At 48.2% G+C, this 19,495-nt stretch overlaps 8 protein-coding genes across 8 annotated transcripts; 3 read left to right on the top strand and 5 right to left on the bottom strand.

The window, feature by feature from the left end:
- Positions 1 to 1,256: 1,256 nt before the first annotated feature.
- On the bottom strand, positions 1,257 to 1,680 carry LACBIDRAFT_314339 (uncharacterized protein; the record flags this gene model as incomplete). The annotated part of the gene is made up of 1 exon (XM_001888884.1): positions 1,257 to 1,680. Exon 1 carries the CDS (start codon positions 1,476 to 1,478, stop codon positions 1,257 to 1,259), a length of 222 nt encoding a protein of 73 aa, XP_001888919.1. The 5' UTR covers positions 1,479 to 1,680.
- A 353-nt stretch (positions 1,681 to 2,033) lies between these two features.
- On the bottom strand, positions 2,034 to 5,220 carry LACBIDRAFT_334173 (uncharacterized protein; the record flags this gene model as incomplete). The annotated part of the gene is made up of 12 exons (XM_001888883.1): positions 2,034 to 2,065; positions 2,115 to 2,617; positions 2,684 to 2,749; positions 2,817 to 2,962; positions 3,029 to 3,167; positions 3,585 to 3,653; positions 3,732 to 3,750; positions 3,937 to 4,027; positions 4,229 to 4,256; positions 4,281 to 4,693; positions 4,856 to 4,932; positions 4,983 to 5,220. 12 exons carry the CDS (start codon positions 5,218 to 5,220, stop codon positions 2,034 to 2,036), a joined length of 1,821 nt encoding a protein of 606 aa, XP_001888918.1.
- Positions 5,221 to 5,484: 264 nt separating this feature from the next.
- On the top strand, positions 5,485 to 6,288 carry LACBIDRAFT_314335 (uncharacterized protein; the record flags this gene model as incomplete). Its single annotated transcript, XM_001888933.1, has 4 exons — positions 5,485 to 5,581; positions 5,629 to 5,739; positions 5,806 to 6,202; positions 6,261 to 6,288. The coding sequence occupies 4 exons, from the start codon at positions 5,485 to 5,487 to the stop codon at positions 6,286 to 6,288; spliced, it is 633 nt and encodes a 210-aa protein (XP_001888968.1).
- A 603-nt stretch (positions 6,289 to 6,891) lies between these two features.
- LACBIDRAFT_295786 (uncharacterized protein) lies at positions 6,892 to 7,703 on the bottom strand (the record flags this gene model as incomplete). Its single annotated transcript, XM_001888882.1, has 2 exons — positions 6,892 to 7,260; positions 7,311 to 7,703. The coding sequence occupies 2 exons, from the start codon at positions 7,701 to 7,703 to the stop codon at positions 7,018 to 7,020; spliced, it is 636 nt and encodes a 211-aa protein (XP_001888917.1). The 3' UTR covers positions 6,892 to 7,017.
- Positions 7,704 to 9,445: 1,742 nt separating this feature from the next.
- Positions 9,446 to 10,218, bottom strand: LACBIDRAFT_334170 (uncharacterized protein; the record flags this gene model as incomplete). Its single annotated transcript, XM_001888881.1, has 4 exons — positions 9,446 to 9,469; positions 9,509 to 9,720; positions 9,825 to 9,828; positions 10,150 to 10,218. 4 exons carry the CDS (start codon positions 10,216 to 10,218, stop codon positions 9,446 to 9,448), a joined length of 309 nt encoding a protein of 102 aa, XP_001888916.1.
- Positions 10,219 to 10,568: 350 nt separating this feature from the next.
- On the top strand, positions 10,569 to 13,823 carry LACBIDRAFT_295785 (uncharacterized protein; the record flags this gene model as incomplete). Its single annotated transcript, XM_001888932.1, has 9 exons — positions 10,569 to 10,642; positions 10,766 to 10,856; positions 10,906 to 11,107; positions 11,168 to 11,612; positions 11,666 to 12,249; positions 12,304 to 12,377; positions 12,543 to 12,605; positions 13,245 to 13,427; positions 13,527 to 13,823. 9 exons carry the CDS (start codon positions 10,569 to 10,571, stop codon positions 13,821 to 13,823), a joined length of 2,013 nt encoding a protein of 670 aa, XP_001888967.1.
- A 443-nt stretch (positions 13,824 to 14,266) lies between these two features.
- LACBIDRAFT_314331 (uncharacterized protein) lies at positions 14,267 to 14,948 on the bottom strand (the record flags this gene model as incomplete). The annotated part of the gene is made up of 4 exons (XM_001888880.1): positions 14,267 to 14,368; positions 14,429 to 14,641; positions 14,769 to 14,804; positions 14,859 to 14,948. The coding sequence occupies 4 exons, from the start codon at positions 14,946 to 14,948 to the stop codon at positions 14,267 to 14,269; spliced, it is 441 nt and encodes a 146-aa protein (XP_001888915.1).
- Positions 14,949 to 15,780: 832 nt separating this feature from the next.
- Positions 15,781 to 18,586, top strand: LACBIDRAFT_334168 (uncharacterized protein; the record flags this gene model as incomplete). The annotated part of the gene is made up of 6 exons (XM_001888931.1): positions 15,781 to 15,857; positions 15,908 to 17,356; positions 17,410 to 17,523; positions 17,573 to 17,719; positions 17,783 to 18,361; positions 18,433 to 18,586. The coding sequence occupies 6 exons, from the start codon at positions 15,781 to 15,783 to the stop codon at positions 18,584 to 18,586; spliced, it is 2,520 nt and encodes an 839-aa protein (XP_001888966.1).
- Positions 18,587 to 19,495: the final 909 nt, after the last annotated feature.

Here is a 19,495-nt window from a genome sequence, read left to right as displayed (position 1 = left end):
TTCGTGACGATCAGTGACCGCCGACTCGTAGGGTGCGCCGAGGTGCTGGTAGGTCATAGTATTCCTTTCTATAGGATCAATATAGGATATTCAATTCTGCCATTATTGATCACTTTTATACGACCAGCATCCCGGAGGTGGATAATGCTCTGCAAAGCCTTCAATAGCCTTGGCCCTTGGGTATACGTATGAGGGAATTGCTGGATACTTGTATCCTGACACAGCTTGCGGTGCCCTTCCTCTTTATCACCTCAACAGCGCCAGTGACAAAGAGCACTTTTATATGATGTCCGACGAGGGATATACTGCCAGTGTTGTGAACAGATATCACTTTGAAGGAATCACTGGCTACCTCTCCCCTTTCTAGGGAATTGGTCCTTGGTCTCCCTTGGTGTGTCGGTTCATTTGCGTTATGCTTCTTCGTATCTGATGCCCGCCACAAGGTTGGAAGCAGTAATGGTTGTAATTGTGTCTTGTATGGTGAATTGTAAATGTGAAGCTCTTCCTATGGATTGTTCAACTTACAGCCTGAGCATTAGGCCGCAATGTCTGACTATGAGATCAAATGTTATGCACTTCAGTCTTCATCTCCATCGTACTAACTAGAGTTTGTTGACAGTTGCCGAATGTCAAGGCCAATGAAGGCACTTGCCACTGCTTGACTTTGTCCATCATCCAGAAAATCCTCCGAACCTTGTTCCAGGCACTTTCGTTTGACCTGAGCACCGCAAAGTAATACACGACATACATAGGATTTTGGAACGTCAGATCAAGCCACTCCCGATTGCCATTTCATGCTCCCTCGGTGGCAGGGATTTAGAAGTTGGGGGTCTAGGTGGCGGATCAAAGCAGAGTGGCCATCAGCCTAGATAATGTCATTTTTCGAAAGATGTTACATCTCTGACTGCTAACATACTACATTTCGTTCAGAATTGCTAGCATGAAGACGACAACTCCAAAGCGACGCTAAAGAATAATCGATAATGCCTCACCAGCGTCACTGTTGACGCGTTGACACAAGGGGGTGGCGGAATGTGGAAAAGAGACCAACACTCGTTTTTTCTTTTTCAGAGTTCAGCTTGACACCCCCCCACCACCTACCTTCCTAATAGAGTATGTTTTTTCCACACTCACGTTTTATTTTTTTAAATTTGTAAGATTTACGTGGAACAAGTCAACTTTTGAGTCAACTATGCACAGGCGGTTGGCCACCTTTTGCCTAAGCTAAACAAAACGGCTTTAAGATATGTACTTGTTCAAAGATGTATGGTAAGTAAGGACAAAATGAGACGGCATTTCTTTCCGAGCATCAATGTGTGTTGAAAATCCTCAAAGGTAAATGGGGAGTCGAGGAATCGAGTTTCCGTTGTGCATGGGGTGGTGCATGGAGCAAGGATTGCCACGGGGTGTAAACGGTCAAAAAAACCAACCAAAAATGCAAGAACTACGGCGGCGGGGACTCTAAATCCTTGAACCATTACCTTCGGATGCAACGTCATCCACGGAAATCCGTGTGTTGCTGCATCTCAAACTCTACTAAAACATCCAAAGTTCCAAAAGGCACATCGCTGACCACTTCGACCAGCAAATTGATGGGGGTCACTTTTTTTTTTCGGCCTTCGGCCAGACCACCCCCCCCACCTACCCTTGGTTCGGGATCCACGTCCCGCTACCCCCTTGCGTTGACACATACCGTAAGTACCAGTTGGAACAAAGTTGGAATACTAATCCATCTCGTCGAAAGGGTCCAGTACTTATTTGATTCACATAGGTAAAGTTCCTCAGAGAGAATTATGTAGCCGCAATCCGAGTACAGGAGGTATCTGCATAATTTGGGTACATAAAAAAAAGTCGGCCTCCTGAAGGGGATAAAGTTGAATGTCAATCTTGATTGCTTTCACCCTGTTTCGCCAACTTGAAAGACTTGAGAGTGATTTTCGCAATGAGTGCGATGGAGCAAACCGACACAATTGTCATCTGAAAAAAGATACCAATAATGTCTTTTTTGATTGTGTAAGTCAATAGACAATGGTTCAGTCAGAAGATACCTCACCGAGTAAAATGCCTGTCGAGAATTGGTAAGAATCATTTGACACAGCTTTAGTACCACTCACAGGATGGAGGAGAATCCACAAATAGAGCGCGGAGTCCACTCAAGGTAAGAATGACGGATACTGGAAGAACAACTATTCCATCTGGTATTCGCAAGTTTTTAGCGAAGAGAGCCACCATCGTAACAGAGACTACCATCAATGTCAAACCCCAATTGACGACGAATACAATTATGACAAAGCTTTTGGAGACGTTGGTTCTCTTCAACGTGAGGTATGCGTATCGAGAAGTGACAGTCGTTCCATTGAAAAGCGTTGTTGATGCTGTATTGGTCACATAAGGAACCCAGCTGTTACTATAACCAGCAAATCCAATGGAATTGATTGGAATTGCACTGAAGTTTGTATCACTGGTGTTTATAGCAACAATCTGGGTTTCCATGTAGAAATTGTCGAAAGGATAATTATACGATTGGTCCATATTGATTTGAATGTTTTTAATTTTCAGGAATTGGGTGTAGACGTCCAGAAAATGGGTAGTTTGGTATTCGTCCAAAGCCTGGACGCTGAATTTGTACGTCGATTTAAATAAGGCAAGACAAATAACAGGAACCTCGTACTATGGTGCTGACATCAATCCACTTTGGTTGGTCTGAGGTTGCAGATTAGGATCATACTTGAAAGTGGGCCGAGAAGCACTGAAAATGCTCAATGATTAGCCTATAGAAATGGCAGTCAACAAGATCTACTTGCCCATTTATATACACGGCAACAGGTATTTTTGGTGCCGTGCAAGCATGATGCTGGTACCACGTAGTCGATCTTAAATCTCCACAAGCACCAATGAGCCAGGACACGGAGACGATGCGTGAAGGGATGTCAACGTTGTAGATGTTCCCCAAAAAGAACAACTGCATGGAATCATAATGATGCCAATCAATTCAAACCGTCGTTATGTACCCCAAGTAAAAATTTACCCCTGTTTGGTCTGCGTCAAGGCTGTCATAAAAATTTGCGTCGTTTTCTCCTAGTGGATTCGCCTTGAAAAAAAGTAGCACCATGGCTCCAAGACCCAAAACCACAGCGCCAATAATTGCCACTGTTGATCGACTTAGCCTGCGGACATAATTTACGCATAGAACGAATAATGGGCGGAGAGCAAATCGTAAAAGGGGAAGAGGGTTCAACATTTCACAAGGAGAAGAAGAGGATTGTCCAGGACGCTTGACGAGTACAGGTTATTACGACCACGGAAAAGCAGTGAGGAATCGCCTCTATCTTGACAGGTTGTTCTGCACCAATATGGCATAGACCAGCCAGGCTTCGGCGGAAATGAGCAAAACGACCACTGCGTTTCGATGCTTGGACTTTCGTCATGACACAGCACATGCTATGTTGAAATGGGCTGTGATCGGATGAGTCCGCACACGTTCAGAAAAAGAGGCGCAGAGATTAAAAGATAAGGGAGACTCACGAGCTCTCACTAGGCGACTCTGATGAGCGCTATTGGAACGCTAAGCCATTGACTCGCACAGTGGGGGACACGCTGCTAGCCGTGCCCTTGCTGCTAGCTTTTGAGTCCTAAAGCCGATGGCGTTGTTTCTAGAAGTGCATTCAAGTTCGTTGGAATAGATTTCTGACTCACATGGACAAGTGATCTTATCTTATCCCAGCCCTTACAACTTGAACGCCAGAGGTACTTATGGTATGACTTCAAAGTTCACTAGCACTCTCCGTGCCGGCCGAGGTTTGTTGAACTTGAATGTCAATGCACATCCTCCATCCTTATTTCATGTCACTTCACAACCTGAAGGCCGCAAAGTGATACTCAACACATATAAGATTTTGGGCCACTCCCAATTCTTATTTCGTCGGAGGGACGCACGACGGAGCACGACAGAGATCAGTGCACCACCCATGTCTTCGCCATTCCATGCCCCTTGATTTGACTCCCGTGAACAACCTTGCCTAACCCTCTAGGCGTCAATACGATTTCCAAGTTCCAACAAACTCTTCTACTCATAACACAAAATAAAGATTCTCCCATCCCTATCCGAAAGAATAACTGCCCCCTGACTCTGATCAATATTAATCGTCTCAACCGCACTCAAATCCAACTCGTCAGGAGCCTCCAGCGTCCTCACTTCACCTCTTCCCCCTCCTCCTTCCCCACTTACCTGACCCACCCTCAAATCCCACTCATCCCTAAATGCAGGAAACGTCACAAACCTCAACAACTTCAGATCACCTTCACCCTCATCCGCCCTTCCCGAAAATAATGCTGCGCAAGCACGAACCGTGGACGATGGCTCACTTGGTCGTGTGCCGCCAATAAGACGACTGTGCACTTCACGCGTGGGATGTTGGGTAGGCTGGGCCACCATTGTCGGACAAAGTGCGCGCTTTTGGGGTACCAGGGTATTGGCGTTCTGGGTGGGTGGTGTTGTTGTTGCGGTGGTGGTGGTGGTGGTGGTGGTGAGTTGATGTTGGTTGTGATTATTAGGGGGGTTAGTGTTGGGTATTAAGTCGTCGTTGGCATGTATGGCAGGAAAAATGAATTTCTTCGTTAGAGTTCGTGAAGGCGGCACTTCATGCGCAATCATCGGTATCGAGACTTTCGTCGCTAGCTTTGTGGTGTACGTCTGTAAGAGCGATAGTGGGTAAGAATGTTGATAAGCCGCTCCGCTCTCTTCGCAGTGTATGACGATATTCTCGTCGTATAGGATACAACTCCAACTTGACGATGCCGCCTATTCCCCCCATTTAGCCGCGAAAAGAATCAGAGGAAGAGAACAGACACGCACAGAGTCAATCCTCGTATCAACAAAAACATTGCGCGAGGCACGTGTCAGACCCAATGTCCCAGCAAACGACTTTCCCGCTGTTCGTCACGGAGTGATGTTATCGGCGAGAGCCAGTCAACATCTTCACCTGGAGGGGCGCTGACGATTTTGTACCACTTCTCATGATTGATGGTGGCGGGGAGCGTGTCCATGTGATTCGAGTGTGCCTTTATCCCTGTAGAGCTGTACGAGCCACCTTTGATAGGTCTCGCAGATTCATAGCGTGTGGCTTTGTCGACGGAGCGGATGAATTGGGGGGTGGTTAGGTCTTTGAGGGGGAGGGCGCGGCATCGACGGAGGAGGTCGTTGGCGAGGTTGCGGTACATGTCGGGCGCAAGGTTGTGGAATGCGCGGCAAGTGACTGCTAAAGCAATCAGTTCGGCTGGAAACGCGACTGGGGTCATCCGGAACAGCTTCAAATATGAGAGTTATGATATCGAATACTTCCAGGCATTCGTGCGTCCCATTCAATGCTCTTTTTAGTCAAAGTTATGGGTGAGATACTCTGTCGCATATTGTCAACAAATACGCACCAGATGTTGACCAGATGCGCAACTTGAAGCTGCTTTGAAACGGAGGATGGGTTGAGGATGGGAGAGGAAAAGCTATTATGTAATTCTTTTCACGAACTTCACCACCGTCGACGATGTCCAACGCAAGCCACCAGACCTCCTTCTGAAACTGAAAGTTAGCAAACCTCACCTCACATCTCTGGGCGCACTGAATAACACTAGGAAACTACCTCCGCAGCAGCACGCGAGATCTTGAACAGTTAACCCGCCATTGCGTATGCACTCATAAATCTCCTGGTGAGCATGAATGCGATAGACGTGGAAGTTTCAAAGGTGAGTATCAGTCAATATCCGCCACGACAAGAATACCCAAAAAGTCTGACGTGAACGTTGCAACAGCAAACATGGGCGGAATTCGGTTCAAGTGTTGCCCAAGCTGCTCCGACGGGTGCTACACCTGTAGTACCCCTTTCTGTGCCCCAAAGGCCAGCGTCGGCAGTACCGCCCCACATGCAGCAGCAACAGCCCCATTCACGAACGTCTACACCTCCATCGGCTGTGTCACCAGTAACGCCTCCCCAACAACAACAAAGTTACGCCTATGCGAATGGCTAGCAATACTACGGCGCTCCTGCCCCCCAGCAAGCTTACGGATATCAAGGCTACCCGTACCATCAAGCACAAGTGGCTTATCCTGGCTATCCTTCACTGTACGGGGAACCTCAACCCCCCTCCGCAGGCACCACAAACATCAGTTTTGCCAGAAACCTTTGCCGCTATTCCGGATGACCAGAAGGTGCACATGACCTCCTTTCATCTTCCTGTCGTCTTCCTGACGTTTGTGTTCTCCCCAGGCACTTGTTATGTGGATCCTTTCGATGACACCTGAACAAATCAACTTCCTGCCTACGGCCGAACGAACAGCATAAGTTACATAGATATTGTTCGTCTCATGTCCTCTTTCTAGAACGGTATTTTATGCTAATTCTATCGCTCTCCCTTAGAGAACTGCATTTGGTGTACCAACAGGGTAGACTGTCAAAGGTCCCCTCCGTCAGGTCACTACTTGTCCTCACTCTCGACAGTTATCCATGCGTATGTATTACTATACCCTTGTATCATTATCTTCTAGGAAACAACAATGCGTTTCTTATCCGTATATTCCGGTTCCTACCCACTCTACCTCGACCTGAGAGCGAATATATTTTTTCCTTTCCCTCCATTTTGTTTATGGGAGCTTCGGCCGCCTTCCGCTCTGCTTTGAAGAACTTTTGGTAAGGTCAGAAGAAGGCCTGACAGCTGTTAACTTGCGAACATGAGTGTTAAGCACTGTAAATGAAAAGGATGACGTGAAAGCTTTGTTCAGAGGAAGGATTTGCATCAGGATAGATTCCGTCAATGTAAGTGGCGGAACACAGAAGAACGAGCTAACGAAATGATAAGCATAAACGAGGGCTTCATAGGACGAAGTGGAGGGAGGGGTATCATGAGAATGCGATTAAGGCTGAAATCGGGCAAACATCTAAAACTCATTCACTGGGCGTCCCCGCGGTTTCTCTGATGGCGACAATGGGTCAGCCAGTGGCTAAGGATGATAAGTCAGACAACAAGTCAGACTGTGGTATGGGAGCCTGTTGCGTGGGGAAGAAGGAACTCCACCTCCACCCTCGCCCTCGCCAACATCAGATTCACCACATCTTGCTGTAATTTAGCCGCATCATCCACAGTTGTGCCGGGAGGTAGATGTCGAAGCTGCTGTTGGGCAATAAATTGCCGAGACTGCGCTGAAATCAGACTAACCATCAAGCGATGACTATGTTTGATCTTGAAGAGGTCCGGAATCATGTAGGTTGACTGATAACCATCAGCTTGGAATTTTTAGAGAAGTAGACTTGATGACTTGCCTGGACAACACCATTTATGTCCCCAAATTCCAGTACAAGGAATGGGCCGTTGAAGCGATATAATCCGAGCGTTTCCCTCTCAGACAAGAAAGTTTGGATAATTGGTGAGCCTTCCATGGTGAAGCCGGCGGAGTCGAAGTTGGCAACCAAATCGTCGACAAAGGAGTTGGAGTTAGATTGGGTAGAGTTAGGTATGGCGGGATTGCCAGAATCAGAATCGGATTCACAGTCGAAGTTGATCGTTGAATTCGGCGGCTCAACATTGTATTTAGGATAAGACTCGGGGGGCTCATTGCCAATGCATTCCAGCCGGCCTTTACACAAACTTCCTCCATAATGAAAAGGAGGCACTTCGAGAGCATGACAGTCATCGAGATAGTCATAGCCAGACATGGTGTGATGGAACTCAGGGAGTGGACAAGTCGTGAGGAGGAATGGGGAGGCTCTCTTGTCACCTGTCCACCGACTCGGAGATGACCAGAATGTCGGACCGCCCGCTGACCTGGCCACGAGCCTCAGTGCTACAAGCCTGGACGCTCCCTCGGAAAACGCCGCTGATGCCCTCACGTGCGGCCATAGCTGAACGTGACGTAGTGATGGGTCCGTCGCGTTAATGTATCATGTCGCGTCTCGTTTCCGAGCCTCTTGTAATTATCGCACTGCTCGCAAACACTCAGTTCCACATATATGAAGAGTCATTGAATGCATTAGACACATATAACACATCATGCATCATGCTTAAGTTGGGTGCTGGACTAGTTACTTGCTAGTTTTGTGGTTATTGGTTGATGCTTAGCTTGACTTTGTAAGTTCTTCTTTATACCTTTCACTATCCATTTGTATTAGAACAATGTAAAGTTATTCCTCGTGAAACCCGTTACCGTCGCCACAAAATGCGTATCATAAAGCGTATACAGCGCTAAGTTCTAACACTCTATTTGGTAACTGTTTGGTGGTGTTGATTCCGTCACTCCGTGTCATTTATAGAAAAAATTGAGGTATCTTTCACAACAGTCGTTTGAAATTTGAAAGTATCCCTGTTTTCGAAATTCATTGCATTTTTTTTTTTGAGATGTAGGTTGTCCCGACAAGAAATCTACGTAAGTTGTTGTGTAGACTTGTGTAGAGCAGAGTCTCTGATGAGCTGACGGGCTTTGCCGAATGACGCGGTGATCGTTCCCAGGCTACCAGCCTCAAGGCTAGTAGCCGACTCTTCGGGGGGTCAGACAATCCCGAGATGACAGAAGTTGCGAGTTGGTTGCGAGTGTGCGGGCCAAATCATTATAGGTCTCACGGTGATCACTAGACTTGAACAGCGCAGCAAAGGCGTCTTAGCTTCATCCACAATCGACTCCGACTCAATAATCAACCATCGCCATCGTGTTTTCCTTCCTCGCTTTCTGTTGGAGGAAGCGTGCCACTTAGGAAGAGACGCGTCTCATCAACGTGGATAATTAACGACCTCCTGCAATTATGCACAAAAACGATGAAGGAACATCTCCGGTTAGATCAGATGCTCATGTCATGCCGCAACAATATCCTAACGCGTTTTGTTAGGAGTTTAGTGGTTTGAACACATGAAGGACCAATAACGGACCCATAGGTTCATACAGCGTTCAAACCTTTAAGTAAGGAACTCCGAGGTCTCCTTTACAGCAAATACAAGGGCTTCTCCGAAATGGCAAGCGAAGGGTATGTTGATTCTGGTCCACAGCCCACGTACTGGTCCGATTTCGTTACTAGGTTATCACCTTTCTCGAACGTTTCGTCTCCAAGTGCGCTAGGTTGGCAACTCCTAGAGAGACTCTGAAAGCAGGGCTACAGTACGCACGCTTCACATCTCGAAGATATTCTGACTCATCGGAAGTTTACTCAGTTGTGGGATCTCACTTGGACACATCGTGCGCCACACGAGCCATGAGCGTGTCAGCTTCAGTCAGAAACGCCCTCCCTAACCAAGAACAAGGGGGAGTCGAGCGGCTTCGCTCATCCAGACATTTGTCCTCGGAACAACATCATACACACTTTTGACATGATGTTGTTAAGGCCATGGCATTAACACGTCTTTCAAACGCGAGGTCGGTTTTTTTTTGTTCTTATCGGCGATGTCAATGTGCTAACCCTGGTTAGAAGCTTCACCCACGGCGCACTCGACGAACCTGGCAAAAGAAATTCGAGCAGGACTTCGCCTCACTCACATCGAACCAGAGCCAGAAGAGAATTCGTTTCTGCTCGGAGTCCAAAAACCCGAGCGCTCCGATGTTTTTGTCTTTATTGAGCCACTTCCCCGCTGGAGATTGCCCGAGATGACAAAGAACTGAACACCTGGTGACCTTGCTCAAGGCCATAAACCGCCAAACGAAGACTGAGAAGAGTTCCTTCACAAACTCCAACTCCTGTATGTCGGGTGCTGTATCAGGAGTTAAAGTTCGGGGACAGAAACGTTTGGCACCATTTCTGGAGAAACTTGCCCTCCGGATCAGGAATCTGTGAAAGTGTACTCGTCAAGCATACCTTTCTGATTTAATTATCACACTGGATGCTATTGTAGATTTGACACTAATAGTATGCCCTACTAAAGAATTTTAAAGAAACTTCTCATCACCTACATGACACGTATGACGGACCAGATGTTCAATCTTTCTGCCTGGACCCTCGAATCTTTTGCGTTTTACCAATGATGAACTTTTTTCTGACTCCGTCTTCTACACGATCAGGTCTTTGTTCATCTACGAAGCGTCAAAAGAGGAAGGGGAGAGGGCGCCGAATTCAACTCCAGCTGGCATCTAGTGCCCACAGTTCTTCAGTCATACTTGAAAAGCTTGAAAGCTTGACTGACCACTTCAACCTCTTCCTCCACCGTGACAACGAGACCTGCGGCAGGTTTTGGGCAGGTTGCCACTTGCATTACTCAAACCCAAACTTCTAATTCGCCGCCGCTCGATCTACATAGTTCGTCATACTTTCTATGGCGGAGTTCACGAACACAAGTAAATTCTACGAGCGACACTTAGCAATAAGGACGGAAACCCCGGCCAAAGCCCACGAAAAACCGACGTGCTACATCCCGCGTCTCGCTTCGCCCGTTCACTGTTAACTCAATACTGCGTCTCTCACTGTTTTATGCTGCTGAGGACAAGGAATAGCAGGGAACGTGTTACGCCAGCGCGACCTGCCTACCATTCTACCCAGGTCACAAGGAAGCTGGAAAGCGATGAAGACACGCACCAATAGTGATAACGAGCTCGCTGAATGAGCATGGGAATTCTGCCAAGGCTGGAAGCGCTCAGAAAGACCTGTGCTGATGCAGAGTTGATTGGCGCCTCCATATCGTAGGGTTGAAGTGAACGCTACAGTCGACGAAACGAGGGCCACGCCTCTAATGGAAAGCACAGGGTGCGTTGGAACTTGGTTCTCTACCCGTATGCGACGAATTATTCTGAACCGTTGACCAGGGCATCAATTTTGTCGGGTGCTTCATCTACAAGTGTGCTCGGTGGGGAGATTGTCAACTCGCAGAGGGACCATAACAGGGCTACATTCATCGTCAGTACACCTGCTTCACATATTCAAAAACTTCGTAATCATTGGGAAGTCCTTAGATATTGGGGGGTCTGACTCCGACACATCGCGTGCTACCTTGGACGTCAGCAAGCCCAGGATTTCGGGGTCGGTGGGGGATTTGCCTCATGCTAGCACTTCATCGTCGGTTGGGGATCTCCGCTATTCTAGCACTTCATCTGCATCAGACCAAGAAAAAACCTCGGTGGAAGAATTCAGTGCGTCCACAGATTCCGGTATGTCCTCTCAATCGTTTTACAAAGAAACCTGAGTTCAACTTCTTACTCACCGTTCAGGCCTTGGTGGTAGCGAGGTAGCTTCCGAAGTCGAGGTCGGCTTTTTCTCTTGCCAGCGCGGCCAACGTGCTGACCTTGAGAAGTCTCCAGAGTCTCCACCCAATGAAGAGGAGAATCTCGTCGAAGAAGAGCCCAGTAACGTCATCTACGAGCGTCACATGTATCTCAAAAAACACGGTTTTCCTCTCTGGATTCCTCAACCCAACATGAGACTTTCTCGCTCATACAGACGACAAGGTGTCAGCATCGGTGATGTTGGGATATTCACGTCGGATGGTGGCTTTGACTTCCTTTTCAACGTCTGTCTCCCCGCAGGACATCCTAATAACCCTAATGAGCTTCCCGAAGGCTTTTCTTGCCTTGTGCTTAGACCTGCCGACGTTTCCGAGTTCCGTGCACATTCTGCACACAGCCATATGACTAGCACGTCTGTACAAAGACAGGAGTAAACCGCCTATCCCTTCTACATGTTCAGAGGTGCTAACGAGGTTTTAGTAGAGCAACATTCGAGTGCTCTGGTTCTGATGGCGCTGTTCTAACCATACCTCAAGGAGCTTATCACGAAGATCTGAAAAATATCAGCAGATTCAGAGATGACGCGGTGACTCATGCTGAAAGCTGGTATCAGTATGCCAATGGACCTTGCGGTCGGGAAATTGGTAATGGCGAACTTCACATGGTAACAGGTTGCGACAAGACGACTGCTTGGGGAATCGCAACCTATTCGCATCTCCAGTCGAAACGTCCTGAAGGCAGCGTAACCTTGTTGAACTTTGAAGCTGTTGGTAATGAAAGCCATGGTCGACAGCCTTCGTACCCGACATATGCTTGGGATTACAAGGGCGCAGTGGAGGCGAAGGTTGGACCCGAAGAAGATGAGCTTGTGGACCTGGGGGTTCGAGGCTCAACCTTTCCAAGAAATCAGTGTACCTTCATTCGATCTCTTACCCCTGCATTTGGTCAAGATGATTGGGAACGCCTGCAATTGAAGGTAGCGGCTTCAAAAGCGGAAGAACGAGCATCGGCGCAGTCCCCCAAGAACCCTTTCGCGTCAGTTTTAGGTGCCATAAGTTCACTTCCTGGTATGTTGTTTCCTGTCTTTTGTGATTGTGCGCAACACAGCTAATAACATCAAGGCCGCTTAAGTTCTCTACGTGGCCATGGTCACGAAGGTACCTCCAAGCCGACCGATTCAATGACTCCTGCACAGGTTAGCGCAGAGTTCATTTGTCTCATACCTTTTTTCATATCCTTACTATCTTGACGAAGGCATTAGCAGTTCACCCCGCAACCTACGTCATTGACACGATACTACAAAGGTACAGCTTGCTGCGACGCACGAACGTGAAACTAATCAATCCTTGTCCATTTACAGTGCCCCGAAGCGAAGGTTGTAGTTGTCCATGACAGCGACTGGTGCTCCGTGATCCGAGACTCAGTAAGCAATAAGCTTCATAACTAGATTTGAAGGTGTAAAGTGGATCTTAGGATGACGATTGGGCATATACAGTCCAAGACCTTCCACGCCGGATTCAGGGGGCGTTTGATATCGTGCAGGGGGAGCATGGTGAGGATGCCTGACTGTGGTGTTGTCAGGGTTCTCATAATTTTTCCCTAGGTACTGTCTACTTACAAGAAAGATTGAAACGCCTCAGTATATCATCTCTCGTTTCCGTTAAAGTGGAGGACGAAGGCCGACTTCTAGTTGACGACCGAATGCCAGGGCCTTCACGTTTCCACCCGAAACCAGAAGTTGACGACTGGGATCACACCAAACTTGACGAATACTATGATTCTGACAAGGCGATTATCTAAAAGGCTTCGCTGCTCTGAATGGGTTTGATGACCGTAATCATATTTAGGGCGATTCGAGTGACGAGGATCAAATACCAAAGTCCTCGCATATTTTCGACCACTCCGGGCCATGGCCATCCCCTTCGAAACTTGACCCTCCACCGTTCCTCAAAAACGATGAAGATGAAAATATCAGAATTGAAAAATATCATGATTCTAGCGAGGCGAATGTCTGAATGGCTCTGCTGCTTGCAACGAATTAGATGACCACGGTTGCTTTTAGGATAGCAAGGGTCAACTAAGTGACGAGGATAATCCTGTGCGGAGTGCTGCCTTTCTCGATTTCGCTCTTCAACAATTTCAGAAAGCGGGTAGCTGTGCCCCTCTCGCGCAGCCTTCGCCCTTCAATACGTCGATTGTTGCCTGCGGGTCGTCCGGTGACGACCCGAGTTCTGATTCTAGCAAGGTGAGAGTGGCGTCCCCCTAGAATCGTGTCGACCTAATACAATAATCTCCTCCTCTCCTTTCTTGACAATCCCAACTCCCCATTGACACTAATGACCAGCGCAACAACTGCGTCAGGGGAACACGCAAGGGCATAAGACCCGAAGCTCTTTTACCCCTCGATGCGCCCACACAGCCGCGGAAGTACGCCGGCCCATCCGCGGCTTCACCTAAAAACCTCTCCAGTGTATCCACCGTTCTTGCCGGCAAGCGCCCTAGGGCCGAGGCACTAGAGGAAGAAGAGGACGAAGATGAGCCTCTCGCGCCCAACACCACGGAGAGTGAGCAGATTGAGTGGAAGCGAAGGGGGTTTGTCCTCGCAGCAAGGAGAAGTTGGAAGAGGAAGTTGGAGTATTAGGGGGAGTTGGAGGAGAGCGTTGCTAAATTGACGTTGGAGAAGGATGAGTGGCAGGCGAGGGCGTTGACGTTGAGGCAGATACTGCAGAGTCATGGTATACCGTTCAATTAGTTCCAAGATTGAAAACCGTGCTGTTGTCACTGGGTGCCCTATTGAAGGTTGAACTTCTCCTTTTGTCCATCGTCCATCGTCTACAAAATGGCCGTGAACCCATTTCGATTCGCTCCCCATACCCCTCTTGTTTCATTTCATTGATCCCTGATCCTTTCCAGCTATTTGTTGTGGACATGACGAGCTTCGCTGGTTATGTACACCTACAGGAAAGTGAGCAAATCAATGACCATCGCCAGATCGATCCTCGACATGCCTACTCCGTGGTTGTAATAGTCCTGGACAATATCGTGGGCTGCTTAAATAAGATAACGAAGGCATGATGAAGGTTCTTAGCCTGAAGTGCAAGTGCCAACAACAACCACTTTCTTTCCAACGTGGTCAGACGCTTTTTTGTGCTCACTAGAATGCAAAATGTCCCCTTTTAATTTGTCCTTTTTGCCGATTCAATATGTGAGATAATTTATAATGCCAGGTGCGTTCAATTGACGTACCATGCCAGGTATGAAGGCGTAATTGGAGGAGACCCGCTGCCCAATCCTGTGGCGAACATTACGTGCTTGACTGTAAATGTGCGCCTCTCTCCACTGCCCCTGGTGACGGATACATTCCACTTGCTGGTGGCGGGACCCATCGATCGACCAGATGTTTGACAACCACACGGTCAACTCAAAATTTTCGGCGTAATTCTCTAGCCAGTTGGAAAGCTGTCAATCCTGATCAGTAAGGGTTCCAGCGGATGGTGTTATCTCAGCTTACCTTCACGGCTCAAGCATAGACCTGCCATGTCGGTGGGAACTGCGAGAATATAAGGTCGAGATAGGGGAGAAAAGCTTCAAGCTCACGGAATGTATGGCATATGATCATACCCTAAAAAGAAATCAAGTTAGCTGTCATCCTCATAGTCAGAAATGCGAGATTCACGAAGAGGATCATGTAGATACAAAGCCTCATACCTGACTCCATACTCTGTCCGGCTTCAACAATGAGTACCGTCGGGTCCGATCCGTCCATAAACTCGCTCTCCCTCTGTCTTTGCTGCTCTCATTGACCATGATTCAGGATCCTTTCAATTCACACACTCTCTCCGGAAAGCCTTTGAGGCTCTCTAAATTGGTATACGCCACATGCGCCTTCCACTCCTCAGGTTGATCCATGCAAGATGGGATAGTAAGGCTGTTCCAAGCCCAATAGCTCGCCTTTCAAGCGAACATTCTGCACTTTCGATTGAGCTAGTCGTTCAGCGCAAATTTATATCCGGCCTGACTAGGTGCTCTAGGTAAATCACAGAACGATGACTAGAAAAATTCCATCAACCTTGGTGCTAGGAAAGCGAGAAACTGATACTCACAGTGGCAGCCGTGGTGGAAGCAATCTGATCACGATGGCGCTGGTCAGATCTCAGATTGTTCACACGGCTTGGCGTCGATGTGAATCGACTCCTCAATATTCCAACCAGATTTTAACCATCGCCGCCGTCGTTTCCTTCCTGGTTTTCTGTTCAGGTGAACGCGCTAGTTAGGGAAGGGTCTCCTCTTCCTCCACAATGAGGTCTGCAGACTTGCGTTCTTCAGCTCAACCCTATGTAACCTCTAATTCGCCATAGACTTCAATACTTCTCCATTCTGAGGACAACGAATTACGCAAGAGCGCGTTCCGCGAGCGCGGCCTGCCTACCACTCTACCCAGGTCGCGCGGAGGAGCAATGAAGACAGGCACCGATATCTTAGATACCTCGCTAAGCGAGCATGAGAATTCCGCTGAATTCCGCTTTGACTGGAAGCGCCCACGATAAGAGCCTATGCTCATGCTGTAATTGGCACCTCCAACTTATCAGTAGGTTGAAATGTCGTCGTCTATTAGGTCCATCTTGACAGTCTCAGACGAAACGAGGGCCGCCCCTCGACTTGTGGCAAACATAGGGTACGTTGATCTGAGCGTGTATTTGACGAGTTATTGAATCAACACCCCAGTGATCTACATGATTTTGTGATGGCGACGTACCAGCCCCCGCCCCCCTCGCGAATGCAAGTATCACGCTCATTACCTGCTCCTTCCCAACAACAGTCGGCGAACATGAACTCAAGCCAACCATTCCCTGTCAGGGATAAAACCTACTCAACTCAAGCCAACCGTCTTCGGTTAGAAAGAAGGGGTACAATTCACGGCTATCAGATACCGGTCCCATGCCACCACCCCATCCAAGCTACTCTCCTTTATCAAAGTATGGAGAGGGACAAAGTTTCGACGACGATATCTTCGAACTCTCTTCCAGAAACTCGCCCACTTCAATCTCTGCGGCTCTATATCCCGGGCCACGACAGCAATCACGCACACCCCTTGTCTGCTAACAACTACAGTAGCGCCCATCTGAACTTCCAAGGACCACATGAAGAAGAGCAGCACCAGGATGTATATCCACCTGGGCCCAGCTCGTCCGATAAGCAATGCATCACTCCCCTCAGCATCCCACAAACCATCTCACCAGCTGAACCGTCTTCATCGTCATCATACTCACACACAACCTACCTCCCCACTACACCCACCCGCGTCGAATTCGACCCCTCCATGCCAATCAACGCATCCGACTATGTGTTCTCACCTTCGCCGGCCACTGTCCCAGGTCAGTCTAGGGGTATAGGTATCGACAAGGACGAGCAGCGAAAGTCAGTACCAAAAGTATGCCCTGTCGGACGTTCTTTGGCTCGTCCTAAGGGGCGCGAAGCCAGTAAAGTACACGTTCCGAGTGGGAGTACGAGTACGACGAGCATGTCCCCATTGTCGGATTTGCTGGTGCCCAGTGTGCCGTTGATGCCTCCTGTACAAGTGCAAGCGAACCACAGGGTGGTGCCCCAACATCGTCTTCACCAGGGAGATTCGGTGCAGGCTGTGTCTTCTGTTCCCGCGTCTACTTCTTCTGTCCCCCAAAGCCCCCAAGACAAAGACAAAGACGCCACTTCGTCGACTACAAGCACACCAACACCAGCGCCGTTCATCTGCCCCTCCGGTCGTTCTCGAGTCAATTTAAAAGCTAGACTCAAACCCAGCACCACCGACCCATCCCCAACACCGTTCAAGAGTCTTTATCACTTGATAGGCAAAATCAAGCAACCGGATAAAGGAAAACAAAGAGAGCAGGATAAGCAGGTGGAAGACGGAGATGAGATGCAGATGATGCCGATGTCGATGGAATTTGAGTCGACTTCGAATCTCTCGAGTTCATGGTGTTTGATTGGGCCGACAGTTGATTTGGGAGTGGGAGTTGGATGGGATGAGGTGGCGGAGAAGGTATCTGATATTCGGAGGGCTACTGATATGGGTGCTGAGAACGCTTATGGTGGGGAACACGCAATGGAAACGGGAGGCAAGTCGAGGGTTGGGAGTTATCCTTTGAATCCGTTTGATGCTGTTCTTCTTGACCAGTACGTTTCTACTGTGTTTTACTGTCAGTTGATCTTGCTGACTTTTGATGTAGCGATAGATGGACGGGGGAGCTGTTACGCCGTTTGAACACGACTGACTCGCCGACGTTCTATGACTATGGGTCCTCGCCTCCTCGACAAGTACTTGACCTTGGATGTGGACAAGGGTTAGTGTGCTTTTCTCTTCTTAACTGCGACTTACTCGATAGACGACAGACACTGGGTCGTTGAAGCTGCCATAAAATGGAGCAGATACGGGACCAAGGTGATTGGGTACGACAAGGTGGATATTTCAAAGGCTTTATTACCACTCGCCGTCGAACATAGGGTAAAGCGTCAAATCGAGTTCATTCGGGGAAATTTGTACGTGTTCCACAACGTTTTCTTTCTCGTCCTCATCTTCATTCATTCATATGTACCATCCAGCCTGAACCAACTCCCCTTCGACTCCAACACCTTCGACTTGATAAGAATGTCATGCCTCACACTCTGTATACCCACAGGCTCATGGGCACACGTATTCGAAGAAGTCTATCGCGTACTCTCCCCAGGTGGACGACTGGAGTTGATTGAAGATGCCATCATCTTCCCGCCCCAACCCCCCATCACCCCGCCTCTCAACTTTGAATTCCTTTTCGAACACATGCTCTCCAAGACATATGGCATCTCCCTCCATCCCGAGACGTTCATCTCGCAAATGATGAAAGATATATTCGGATATGGGGAGCTTATGGAAGTCATGCATCTTTTCCTCGCTCATCGCGATCCCTCCACTGAGGAAGACCAAGACGAAGCTGCTGTAAGCGAGGCAGAGATGAACCCAACTACGGGTCTCCTCCTCCTCCCGTCAACCTATCTCCCCATGGAGGCGGAAGAACTCGAGATGTACACGACGAGACATATGAGGACGTTGTTATCGTGCAAACATAAACTGGTAGAACATGCCATCGAAACAGAAGATGTGAATGATGAATTGGTGCAGGAGGCTCTGTATGAATACGAAAGGTGTGTTATGCCTTGTCCTACATATGTACATGCTTGAAATTGGCGTTTTGTTGATTTGGGATGTTATGTAGCTCGATGCATCAGAGGTTCCAGCATATACACCTCGATGCGAATGGGCAGGTGTCGGACTTGCAGACTTCGAGCGATGGGATGGGTAATGTCCGCACGTTCCGCGTGTTTGGGGCTATCAAGATGGAGAGTGTCGTGTTTACGTCTATGACTTGACATGGCTTATCCACGGCGATCTTGTGTGTCTTTGAATGTCCAAGCGCTCTTTTTGGCCAGCCTTAGCGCCGTTTGTTATTGCTTCATCCCCAAAAGTATGCGCTGCACGAAACGGTCACTTTTTGCATCAATCATTCGTTTGCACAAGACCGGCTGTTTTCGACGGCGCCATCATTGGCCGAAAAACACACACAGGATTTGGAAGAAGGGCGGTCATAAGGAAGGTGATAGATGTTTCGAGTCATAACATCGTCTTCGGAGTCATTGGTAGATGTCCATTGGGAAAAAAACTGTAGAGAAAGTCGCCAATCACCTAACGAACTACCGTGGGGATAGTCACTGCCTTATGCTTAAGCTTAGGCTGGTGCATAGTAAAGCTGTATCTATTGCAGGTCAGTGGCAAAGATAGTGCTATGTATTGATGTACTACAATTAATATATGTACCATATGGCCGCTTTAAACCAACTTTAAACCACCTTTCATTATGGTTTGGGCCTTCCAATTCGTCCTACGAATTCAACTCCAGCATCCACCACTTCCACCTTAGACTGGGTCAACCACTACTAACGTAGCGGGAATCGTTTCTGCATAACCCTACCCAACTCGCTCTACTCATGCTCATTCATACACATGACACTAATTCGGTGTTGCTGATGAATCACGTGACGTGTCCGGGTTGAACGTTGAGACGTTGAGGTGCAAGCCTGGCGCAAGCTCAAGTGAATTTTACAAATGACTCTTGCCAGAAAAGCGAGGGACCACTCGTGAAAAGAGTTTAGCAACGAGAACGGGAACCCAAACGAAACCCGACGTTTACATCTGTCCCGACCGCCTCTCGTTTCGCCCGTTCACTGAAGAGTCAAGACTTCAATAGGTTGCGAAGAAGTTGGTGAAGACAGGCACCAATA

Source organism: Laccaria bicolor, genomic scaffold (assembly GCF_000143565.1).
Source record: "Laccaria bicolor S238N-H82 LACBIscaffold_60 genomic scaffold, whole genome shotgun sequence".
NCBI classification, from domain to species: domain Eukaryota; kingdom Fungi; phylum Basidiomycota; class Agaricomycetes; order Agaricales; family Hydnangiaceae; genus Laccaria; species Laccaria bicolor.
This window is presented reverse-complemented; position numbering and strand designations above follow the sequence as displayed.